Source organism: Streptopelia decaocto, assembly GCF_964273445.1.
Source record: "Streptopelia decaocto genome assembly, chromosome: 5".
NCBI classification, from domain to species: Eukaryota; Metazoa; Chordata; class Aves; order Columbiformes; family Columbidae; genus Streptopelia; species Streptopelia decaocto.
In genome coordinates this window covers 5,707,944-5,720,474 of record NC_138659.1, presented here as the reverse complement: position 1 = coordinate 5,720,474, position 12,531 = coordinate 5,707,944, and the positions used below count along the sequence as shown (strand labels likewise).

The following is a 12,531-nucleotide window of genomic DNA, read 5'->3' as shown; positions in this document are numbered from 1 at the left end:
CCACCCCTTATTTACTACAGCTTGACAAAAACCAGAGCAGCAAATTCACTACCTGCTTACGAGGTGAGCGTTTTTGCAGGCAATGCTCACAGAAACAGAGGGGAAAAAATACACCTGATAGAAGAGCAGCTGTTGAGAAAACAAACAATTTTGAGCAAGCGCCTGAGCACACGATGATGGTTTAAGGGCAGTGTGGCTTTCCTGACTCACACAGAGGCGAACCGACAGTGTGCACAGTACGGAGGATCTCAGTCCACATCAACAACTGGGTGCTTTTGCCATGTGTCCAATTTATTGAATGTGCACAAGTCAACTGAACCAAAAATGCAAACTACCTGCTTCCTTAGTATGGGTAAGAGCGTTCTGCAGACCTGGCCACGTGAACTGTCTTGGTAGCCTGAATTATTTATGGAACAACAGGTAGAAGTCTGTTTTATAAGACAGTTAACACAGCAAAATCACCTGTCATTGCTCCCTACTTTTTCCTCCCCAATAAATTGAAACAGCATCACCAAAAAGGGCAGAGACACAACGATCACCAATACCCGGTGCCTGAGATACACGTGTTTCTATTTTTTTTTTTACTGATTAAGATGCAGAATCCCTTTGATCTAAAGGCTTACCTGAACTGCCACGTTCTGCTTCCCTGCTTCCTGCATCTTATCCAAGCCGCACTTCTTGGTCTCGTTCTTTCTTTTATTGTTATCCTTCTTCCCATCATTCTTATTGGCTACTATTCCTTTGCTATAGTCCCGTCTTTCCCTACCTATGTCTTTAGGGGGATAGATTCGCCCTTGCTCTCTGTTCATTTCCCGGGGCTTGATGTTCTCTTTGAACGTGACCATTGGTTTTTCTCCTGCGTCGCAGTTGTTGTTGAGGCTTCTGCCAGAGGACAGAACTGATTTGAGGCCAGGGCTCCCATCTGTAGACAGCGGCTCTGCAATAGATGTTTCCTGCAAGGCGAGACTCTCTTTGGCTTCACTAGGGTCCTCTAGTAAGAGTTCCGGGATTTCTGTCAAAAACAGCAGCTTTCCTACCTCATTTTCACACTGAATCAACCTGAGAAAGACAGAAAGGAATTGAAAAGCAAGCACATTACTTCAAATACATTCCTTATCATAATCAGTCTATGTAGCAATGGCATGCTGACCCACAGATCACGTTACTGGCACTGTCAGCATCTTGTATTCACATTATATCTAATTGCTGTGTTGAATAGTGAGAAAAACACCATCCAACTCCAGCACCCACCTTACCTAAGCTTACAGCAGCAAGTGAAACACAGAGAAGCTACTCGCAATTACCTCGGCTGGTTATCAGCAATCCATTTGCCTGTGAAGATCAGACGCTGCTGCCGTATCCGACATTGCTGCCCTTCCTTATCTCCTGAAATCGCCTGGTGGCCTTTGGAAAAATCCAAGTTCCTAGTTTTGACATAGGAGAGGGAATAATATTAATTACACAATTACCCTTTGCAACATCATATTTCTTTAGAAATACAACTGATCAGCATTACTCTATTAGAAGCTGAGAAATTTCACCAGATACTATTCAAAACGTGAGTGTCACAGATGTCTGATTTATAGATGCAATTCACTTTCGGTAAGATGCATCTACATTAAGAGGTTTGGTGGGCTTTTTTAAAAAACAAAAGGCTGAAAGCTCAGCTGTGTGATTATCAAAATCACAAAATTAATAGTTGACTGAATACATCTAATATTTAGTCAGCATTTGTGCATGATATTAGGTACAGGGACACAGTTAAAATAGTGCAAAAAGATCAGCAAAGTAGAAACACATCGAGCAGTTTTCATGTCAAACTATTCCTTTCCTCACTTCTTGTATTTTTCCATTTCAGTTTCCTAGTCTGAAAACTACAGAAGGAAAACAAAAAGTCATGAGCAATGTTATAAGTTCATGACTTTCCCTCGAGTTTTACTGCATTATCTACTACAGTTGTTTTGCAAAGATACCTACATCAGTCCGTACATTAGTAAGTACTCATAAATAAGATACTGTAAGGAACAGGTCAATGTTAATTGAAGTAGTGACATCAGCAAGAGTAGGGTTTCCTTCAGCTGTCACTCACCTGAATGAGGGCCTCAGAGCCAAGAATCCTTGCAACTCAAACTCTTCTGGAAGGGGGGTTGCTGGTGAATAGATAATAAACAGCATAAGGAAAACACAAATGCATTGAGTACAGTATCATAAGCAGATAATGCAGGAAAGTCACCATAGGTAGTAAATAATTTTATTAACATGCTCATCTGTACCAGTCTACCCTGCAATCCGAGGACCTCAGGAATGACAAAGCAGAGCAAAGTCTGCTCGACACAAGAAAGCAGCATTTGCAAAGCACTCACATGCACCAATACTAGAAGATAACTTGCTCCCTTATTTGCTCTTCAACTGCAATTCCCCACAACATCAGGAAAAACATGCAAAGTTCCCAGTTCTGTACAGCACAGCCTAGAAGCATCCTTACCATTGTTACTGGATAGATCTTCTTCATGAGGCTGGAAGCTGTTTAGAAGAGAAATCAGCCAGGGCCATATGCTACAAAACCAGAAAAGAGACAAACTATAAGTGAGAACTACAAAATATGGAATCTACCCCCTCACTAAGAAAACACTGAACTCAGAGTCACAGGTTCCACGAATCCTTCGATTTCAAAGTGTCAGGGAACAGACTGCTTTCTCGAAGAACGTAAAACTTTTTAAGTCAATCTAAAGTTAACAAGGAAGCCAGACAGCACAGTGTTTGTTATCCAGCAAGTCAGAAAGCCAGTTATGAATTTAATTAGACAAACCTATTGCAAGAGCAAACATTCAGAGCACCTGTTTGCAATTCCTGTTTTCGAGTCCAAAGCTGACTGCTCCCAAGAACAGTAAGTTCATCAGCTGGGAAGCAAAACGATTTATCAGGATACAGCTGTGCAGAAGCACTTCTGTTCTGTGAACATTAACACCATACTGTAGCACTGAAACAGTTATCAGAAAGGTAAAAAGGTCCCGGTAAGGGTAAGGCCATTAAACTAGAGGTTAACTGGCAGTTTCCCTACCCTGCACTGGCAATGCCAGTACAACCAGCAACTGGAAATTCTTTCCAAAGGCCCTGGAGCAAATAATTTAAAAATCGCAACGATTGCTCCATAGATGGTTAACGTTTAACTGTGACCAAAAAGCTGCTTTCTCCTGTTTTTTAAAAGTTCCAAGCCAAAAATCCAAGCATCCCCCTTCTGGTTTAGCGATGGGCACCAAGTCCATGGAGGCAACTGGAAACTATTTGAGGAAGGTGACCGTTGTGCTCGGTTTTAGTGAAATGAATCCATCCTCCTTCAGCACGGCTCCTGCTCATCATCCAGCACCTGGACTGGAGAATGCAACGTGCACCCAAAACATGATGTTTGTGCTTATTGTCTGCACTAAACCTAAGCAATAGCTCCTTCCCATGACTGACAAGGAACAGAAGGAGGAAAAAAGGGAGAGTGCAGGTCTGTTGCAGCCTATAGTGAACTGCCAGCTTCCTGCACAACACTTGAAATAGCGAGATTTCATAATAAGAGATCTCTGAAGAAGAGTGATGTAGTGAAACACGTAAAAAACTAGACCTGAAGTAGCTTGCACAGGGCAGGCTTAGAAAACTCACTTCCAAACAGCACACACTAATAGAGATAAGAGTAATTTCTGTCCTCAGTTCTTGCCTTCAGATTCATCTACTTTTCCAGGTAAACACATTTCCTTCTTACTTGACATGCTTGTTCGGTTTGGGGTAGGATTAATTATCCCCAGGAAAATGGATAAGCACAAAGTGAGGACAAATGACCGCAAGTTTAAAAGGAATAAGGGTTATTTATAGAACCAAGAGCACAATTAAGAATTAATTCAGAGTAAGGAAGATTTTTCAATATAAAACAGACACCCGGTTTTAAACAGCAGCCAATAAAGCGGTATATGTGTGTTTGTATAATCTGCAAAGAATGATTTTTATTAGGATCTTACAAGAGAAATAAAACTCCCATCCTTACAAACAGAGGGGAAGACAGACAGTCAGTCACCTCAACTTCATAGAGCCAACAAATTTAATGGCTGCTAATTAATGCCCATTTTGACAAATCTTAGCAGCATTTTAACTTTCTCTTCAAGTTCAGCTGTGCATTTTACAGCTGTTTGCTGCCCACTTCACAGCTCCCTTGTACAATGAGCACCCGAGAACATCACAGTATCACACTATAGATTTAAAAGCCAGGCACAGTCTTTAAAGAGAGCCTGATAGTTTTATGGGCAGAAGGACCTACCCTGGCTAACTCAAAATATACTACATTCTCACCCAAAGACTTATTTTGATACTCCATGAAGCACTGTCTGTATCTCCTCTCTGCAAGGACTACCTTATATTAAGTAATAATCTTCCCTATTTAAACACCGGTATAAAGTCTTCCCTCAGAATACGCATCCAGTAATACCTATTACCATCTCAAAACCATTTGTGAACTCCTCTTTTCCTTAATCTTGCCTTCAGGAACTCGGGAATTGAAGTTCCCAGAGCTCCAGGGCTTTAGGTTTTTCACCTATTTGCCCGAGTTTTATTACTCATTTAGCAAATGGAGGTTTTAGGAACACCTGTCTCCTATACATCAATGCACAGAAAACACAAGCCTTGGCTACAATGGCATCTTACATCACACACCGCCAGGAGAGCTGAAACCACTGTGGCACATCACAAAAGATCAGCTAAGCAAGCTGGTTTCACGCTGTTTTACCTAAAGTGGCCATCCTACAAAAAATACTCATCCAACTGTGTCAGTACCAATCACTCCAATCTGCAGTGAAGCAGTCAGAAGCACTTTACTGAATTGCTATAATTTATGAGAAGTGAACAGGCTATGAAAAAATTTGGCGAGTTTTGAACTATTTAAGCACAAATTTATGAGATTAGAGGCAGAAATGAAAAAAAATCAGAGCAACAGCTGACAACAGTAACGCCTGTGCTGACACTTAAAGATTCCCCCTCTGCTCAATTAAATTTAACTCCTAGATGATGAGCCAGGAAAACTGGATTCCAGTACTGTCCAAGAGGTGGCTTAGTGCATGAAATTAAGGCAAATGTTCTCCCACCGCCCACCTCAATAAAGCTGAGAAATCATTACAATAGATTAGACTAAGGGTACACTCAGTAGTTATGCTCGAGCCAGACATTTAAAAGTAGATCCCTCTGCTCTTAAAAAAAGTTACATGCAAACCTAAAGCCAATTAGAACAGTGAATTTGCTCATGTAGCCCACAAGTCTCATTTTGTGTTTTCTTAACTTTTTAGCACACACACATTCTATATCATTTTGATGTCTGTAATAATGTTTTATACGATCACTTTTCCCCATTACTAATTTGCATAGCATCAGTTATTGCAGTTGTGCAATTAAATGTATCAAAAGAAAGAGTAACACTCACTACCGTCTTTCATCAACCACGGCCTCCTGGAAAACACTGGGCCTCAGCTTCAGCCAGTCCATTGAAACCTTCACAGCTGGAAGAGGATATGCAGCCCCAGAGTCCTCCTGGTAGTCATTTTGTAAAGGACACTTGCACAGAATTCCAAGAAAGGACACTAGAAAACAGAGCAGGGGAAAAAGAAATAAAATAAAAAAATGACATGAGGAAATGACACTTGAAAGTTGACTAAACAACCTAATCAAACACATCCCACCCATAAAACCCTAGAGCTAGTTCTTTAGAACAAACCAGCCCAATTACTTAACAATCCACCAGAAGATGAGAACATTTTTTTTTCAATAAAGAGTTTTCTACCACAAAGCAGAATCTCGGTGGTTGTTTCCTCCCCTTCTCCTTTTTAAGTGTCATGGCAAATTATTTGGGTAAGTTAACAAAATCTGATGAGACAAGCCCATTACAAAAATATTCATTCATCTGTTCATTTATTAGAAATGATCGACTAAACTATCTATCTGCATTTTATCTGCTTTCCCAGGTCAGCAGGCACACAAATCCAGAGGAGCTGGCTTTGTGGGCAGCCAGCTCAGACACACAAGCTGAAAAACAGTAGTCACAGTAGTCATGGGCACATGGTCTCCAGGCTAGAACTTGGAGAAATTCAATTATTCAGAGATTTAGGTGTTCATGAACAAGGCCAAACCGATCACGGGTTGGATCAGGTTAAGCAAATCAGCATTAGGTGCCTAGAGTCCCTCTTATCTCCTACTTGATATTACCAAGAGCACAGAAGCACTTGAGGTCCTAGTTCAGTCCTGTTGAATCAGAATCAGCTCCATTCAAAGCAACTCAAACCCCACGCTGCAGCTGACTGCAAAGCAGCCCACAAGCAAGTGACTACCCTCTGTTAAATCAGATCCATCTGGGCACCCAGGTTAAAATGCTCTTTCAGAATCAAGAAAAAGGTGCAGAGTTCGGTGAGGTTTCAAACGGATTAAGTGTGGGGTATAGAAATCCAGCGGTAGCCAGCACTGCTAGACATAAATGATCCTGCGCAACCATCTCCTCTCAACTGTCTCCTGTAACGTCTATTCTCATCACTTACACAGCCATTAAGCTCGATGCTGACAGCAAATTACTAATGGATTCCATATAAAAACCAAAGAGAAATAAAATAAAAATTAATTCATTTTCCTACTCACTGAAGAGAGCCAGCAACTGCGTCCAGCAGAGCTGCTCGTCCTGGCTGTAGCTGTGCTGCTCCGTTTCGTTGCTGAAGTCTCGCAGGTGATGGAGTTGGAACAGATTGATAACAGTAATATGGACTAACTGCTGAGAGTTGAAGGCCTTTTGGAATAACAACCTCTGCAACAAAGACACACGTACAAAATACGTATTTTTATTTGGCAAAGCACACGCTTGAAAGGATTAGTAGTTGCTACTTCACTGCTTGACTAATGTTTCTGCCCTGAAGGCGACATTCATTCTAGATTTTATTTTCAGGTTATCTGTGTTAGCGCAGCACTGGGCTTCCCAAGGGGACACAGGCAGACACGCACTGTTAAGCCAAAGGTTTTTGCTCATACACCAACTCACACGCATGACAAACCAACACCCCCTTGGATACAGCTCTCTTTCAGACTAAGTGCAACTTTAATGTTGCAATGACAGCCTTGCAATGCAAGAATTACGAAGGCATGTATATCCACTGTATTTTTCAGTCTTTGGAAGAAACAGCACAGAGAAGGTGACATTAAGAAAAAAAAAACACCCCAGGAAAATTTAATACTGTTTGGTTTTGTATTAAAGACTAATTCCACATCTGACTTCATGGATCATGGAATGGCACGGTGGACTTAAAGAGCACGGGCTATTCACAAATGCATTTCAGTAACTATGCTGTAAAAGGCACCTTTCTCAGAACAGGAAAAGAAACTTGAATGCTTTTTTTTAGCATTGCGGAAAAAAACCCCTAAACCACAATAAACTTATCTTCAGACACAACAGTCAGGGAGACAAGTGGATTAACCAGCATACGCATCAGGAAGAGGTTTGAGCTCCATGTTCAACCTTGATTTTTAGTAAAGGGCGTGAAACTGACAACTCAAACCAGCAGAGCTTGTCAGAAGCAGAACCATAGGCCTGGCTGAACACTCCTAACCCCGCGACTGCTCTCCTAGAAAATTAAGCCTTATGTTGCATAATATAAACAACAAAGTAATCTAAGCAACAAAGCCAGGCTCAATTAGCTCTCTTTGAACACCCAGGATCAGTTCAGAAAAATTAGACTTTTCCACATGCCTGAGCAATGCTCATAATTATTGATTATAAGCATTGTGGAAAAAGCAGCACTCATTTGACAGTCACACACACAAAAAGAAACAATTATTTAATTTTAAAACAACATTAACTCCCAGGGTTCAAGCAGCTCACATTGAAAGCTCCTGCAATTCACAAGGCGTGGGTTTTGTCTGTTTTATTTGAAGGAATGTTTGGACCTTGGTCTAGCAGCCCAATTTGATGCAAAAATGCAAACAGGCACTGTAAAGAACATTTGCAATTCTTTATCTGCTAAGACCATTTCCCCCTTTCTTAATTTTGAAAAGCACCCACTACATTTGCTCTATTGAACGTACCCATACTACCTGCTCATTTTCCACAAATGAAGATGCTGAAGCAGAGCAGTTCCCAAAAGGCATATAACAGTTAATATAATGCCCACTTTGAAATTGTACTACCTTTTATAAATTCCTTACAAAATTCTCTTTGTTTCAGTCTTTGCTGTATTGTTCAACTTAATGAACTGGCTATGTAATTAATGGGTACTCCTGTATTTTCCAGAGGAAACGTGTTCTGAATAGTTCTAGTCCGCACACAAATTAAGGTTGTACTGGACATAGTTTTCAAATGCAAACTGCGGTCAGGAGAGACAAGTTTTCAGAGGAAGGTTAAAAGAAGTCTTAATAACCAGTGGGAGTGGATGAACGCCATCCAAAAATGAAGCTCTCAAAACTCCTTAGGCAACTGCACCAAGACTTCACAGATGAATCAAGTGCTTTTCACAGGTATCCAAGAATCACAGAATCATTTGGTTGAAAAACACCTTTAAGATAGAGTCCAACTGTCAACTTCATGCTGCCAAGTCCACCTCTAACCCATGTCCCTGAGAACCTCATCTCCGCATCTGTTCAACCCCTCCAGGGACGGTGACTCCACCACTGCCCTGGGCAGCCTGTTCCAATGTTTAATAACTCTTTCTGGGAATAAATTGTTCCCAACATCCAACCTCAACCTCCCCTGGTGCAACTTGAGGCCGTTTCCTCTGGTCCTGGAGCTTGCTCCTTGGAAGCAGAGCCCGATCCCCCGGCTCCAAGCTCCTTTCAGGCAGTTCAGAGATCAGAAGGTCTCCCCTCAGCTCCTGTTCTCCAGCTGAACCCCCCAGGTCCCTCAGCCGCTGCCATCACACTTGTTCTCCAGCCCCTCACCAGCTCCATTCCCTTCTCTCAACTCACTACTGCATGTTAAAAGGCAGAAAAATCAACTGTAGTCATTGATTTCTCCTGTATTTTCACTAATAACGCAGCACATGCCACACAGGAAAAAAATCCTACTGTTTGCAGAAGTCAACAGAACTATCCAGTGTCAGCTTCGGTACAAACCTTCCATAACTGGCTATTTGAGCTTCCTGTATTTTAATATGTGAAAAAATTATTGGACTGTAATTTCAGAACTCAGCTGCTAAAAATAGTCTCCTCAATGCACTCATTATTGTGTTGCTAGAACTAACCTTGAACTGTTCTTCCAGCTTTTCTCGAAGAGGGCTCAGCTTCTCCAAGCTCTTACTCAGGTACACATGGCCATGGAATTTAATAAATGCCTTGATGAAGTCAGACACGCTCCATCGAGTCTTCACCTCATCACGACTACATTCAGAACAGAAACACTCGACTTCAGTCTTTGGAGTTAAACACAGCTGCATATAACATTACGAAGTTTTTCTATGGACTTCAAGAAAGGAGGAATGTCTGTGCAAAGCTACTTTTTCATGGTGGCACAAGATGCTTGTTTTCTGCATTCATTATTCACACTTGGGAGCATCCCAGACACAAACAGTTTTTTGCTTCATACACGTGTAAGGGGTCGAGAAACTTCTGGTTTTACTACCAAATACAAATAACTTCTGGCAAGGCAGGTACATTTGGAAGAAGTCTCCACCACCTTATCTGAGCAGAAGCACATTATGCTTAGTCTTACCTTTCCAGTGCTTTAGAAAGTGCTTTTTGTAGGTTAGTGGAGGCAGCTGGGAAAGGAAACTTCACAGCAATGCTTCTGCAGTAGTAGAAAATTGTGGTCAAGTGGTCTCCTTTGGAGGAAGCTAGAATAGCCAACTGATTATAAGGCTGACCTAAGGGAGAAAAAGACAAGTTGAGTGTGCTAGGTTTCACAATAAGTGTGGTCAACTTAAAAGGGAGCACAAAGTCCTAAAATCTTCAGCATACAAGGTTCAGATTCATTTGCCGACCCTTTTACTCCAGCCTCACACTGGTATCACTGAAATGAAAAAGCATCCAAACTTCCAGTATATTTTACCTTGTTTGGTTGTTGTGTTTTTTTTCTTTATTTTATTTTTTTTAAACATATGCTTTAAAATGAGCAATAAATATGGTATAAAAAGCTAGATACCTGAACTAAAGAAGCTCTTCACTTGCATGAGCAACTTGAAAAGTCTGATTTTAGCGACTGAACTTTACAAACTGGCATGTGAGCAAACAATAAAAAATTCTGCTGGTAGACAAGTTTTCATTCATTGTACTTTATAACATATGAACGTTGCACAGTATAATGTAGCATTTGTGAAGCCTTAGAGTGAAGCTGTGCATTAACTCTTTGTTGTTTGGGTTTTCTTTTAATCTTCACAAAAAGGAGACAAGCAGCACGGATCAAGCAAACAGCTATTGTCTAAATGATTTACCAACAGGCTTTGTTGCAGGATTGTTTCGAGTATTTGGGGAGGAAGGTTTATGTAAAATCCCCAGTTTCCAACTGCCATGCAAGAAAATCAAAACCCTAAATCTTCCTGTGGAATTATGAATATAAAAGGTATCCCAGACTCACCATTAGAAGGGACGAGCTGAGCTGCATGTCTGTAGTAAGACTCTGCCTGGCTGGTCTGATTCCTATAGCGAGCTAAGAAAACAAACACAAAACAAAAACAAGTTGAGACAAAAAATTCAACTCTCCTGCACATACCTTCATACAACCCGGTTTACTTGAAGAGCATTTTACTGTTGTTTTAGAAACAGGCATTAGAAGAACATATAATTACACCAAGCAGTGTGAAATTCAAAATGTTCAATTTTAAGGTCGTTCTTTTTCCTCAGATCCTATTATCACAGCTTATTCAGAAAGATGTTGTGCCAAAAGCATCACCTCCAGACAGCAAGAAATATTTTTCATACTACTTTGCACAATCAGCAACCAGATCTACTTTTAGGTTATCACAAAAGCAACTGCAAATTCCTGTGAAAAGAGAATTTTCTACAACACATAGTTCTACTCTAATAAACAAAGAAATAACCCTGTTGAACTTAAAGTAAAAGAGAAATGTCGTTTATGAAAGGCTGAAATTCTAACTGTGGCCTTTGTACACAAGATTTAAAAGTAATGTTCTGAAACGGAGAAGTACGCTAACCTGCTGCAACAAGCTTTTGTAATCGTTGCCGGTTTCGACATTTCGCTGTGCCTACCAGCTACAAAATGATTAGTACACCAGAAGACAGATTCTAGCAAGTCACTAGAAAGCTTGTGATTAACTGTCTCCACGCGTTAATGCGTAACACACATCAGAAAGGTCTAACAGCATCGCTTTCCACACCTTTCCCCCTGCAGCAACCACCAAATGTACAATCAGCTACCAGCTGTTAATCTGAAGTGCACTCGGTCTCAGAGATGCCCAGGGTACACAGAGATCTCTCTTCATGAGGGCTGAACGCAGGTAGAACACAGCATCCTACCTCTTTTTCCTTCAAAAACTCACCGATATCTCCCAGGTGGACAAGGCAGTGCTGGCAGATGTAAGAGCAGGAGCTAGATTGCGGCTTCACTATGGCGCTGGTGTGCGTCTGTTTATTGCTAATGATCCCCAGCTGGGAAGACTTTACACGACACGGCAAGTCTACGTTAAAAACTGTGCACAATTCCTGTAATAACTAGAAAAACAGGTCTAGTTTAGTAGCAGCTCAAGAGAGTAATCAGAAAAGCATTGAAACAACAGGCAGAACTAACAGAGCATCACTCAGAGGTGTGGATTAGTTAACCATGTCTGAAGTGAACAAGCCTTGGTTACTGAAAGAGAGACTTAAAATTATATTCTCCATACAGAAGTCATTGAGCTCCACACTGTGTTATTCTGCTCAGAACCATGAGGAAAAGTTTTACTTCTGTAAAAGAGAGCTGTGCATCCCAAACCAGCAAGCAACTTAATTTCTGCGATATTTAAGTTAACAAGCGCGCATCAGGAGACTGACTATCAGAGATCTACCAACCTTGTCAGGTTTTGTGTTCTGCTTGTTTTGTTGTTGTTGTGTTTGGTTTAGTTTGTTTTGTGGTTTTTTTTGCTTTGTTTCTCTTTGGTTGTTTTTTTGTTTGTTTGCAGGTTTTTTTGCTTTTGTAGTGTTTTGTTGTTATTGTTTGGCTTTGTCTTTTTTTTTCCTTTGTTTGGTTTGTAAATAGGGCACTCAAGAGGAAGACATTCTTTTTAATCCCTTGATGAAGCAACACCATTCTCTGGAAATAAGGGGAAGGAATGCCACGGATCCTCCAAAGCACCTTGTTCCAGCATAAGGAACAGCACTACCCTGACTTAAACTTCAGCATCAAGTTTGTGAGCAACATCAGGCAAGAGTGGCTAAGAGCTCAGGGGCTGAGCTGTCAGGAAACCTTTGTGCCAAGCTAAGAGTGAGACTCTTTCAAAGAACAAGGCATCAGCTACTTGATCAGATATCTTAAAAGCTGACTGAAGGAAAATCTGAACTCTTCCATTCTAATTAGCGCTTCTGAAGTTTTTCACAACGAAACTCCAG

At 41.0% G+C, this 12,531-nt stretch overlaps 1 protein-coding gene across 6 annotated transcripts in view; it reads right to left on the bottom strand.

The window, feature by feature from the left end:
• Positions 1–12,531, bottom strand: part of SMG7 (SMG7 nonsense mediated mRNA decay factor) — a 52,787-nt gene that overhangs the window by 14,662 nt on the left and 25,594 nt on the right. For 5 of the 6 annotated variants that reach the window (XM_082052758.1, XM_082052754.1, XM_082052759.1 and 2 more), the window contains 10 exons: positions 11,487–11,658; positions 10,565–10,636; positions 9,704–9,854; positions 9,237–9,372; positions 6,652–6,814; positions 5,450–5,606; positions 2,486–2,556; positions 2,090–2,150; positions 1,305–1,424; positions 624–1,059 (listed from right to left, as the gene is read on the bottom strand). In XM_082052758.1, coding sequence (XP_081908884.1) covers positions 624–1,059; positions 1,305–1,424; positions 2,090–2,150; positions 2,486–2,556; positions 5,450–5,606; positions 6,652–6,814; positions 9,237–9,372; positions 9,704–9,854; positions 10,565–10,636; positions 11,487–11,658 — 1,539 coding nt within the window. The remainder of the gene's footprint in view (positions 1–623; positions 1,060–1,304; positions 1,425–2,089; positions 2,151–2,485; positions 2,557–5,449; positions 5,607–6,651; positions 6,815–9,236; positions 9,373–9,703; positions 9,855–10,564; positions 10,637–11,486; positions 11,659–12,531) is intronic. The other variant, XM_082052755.1, reaches the window with a different exon arrangement.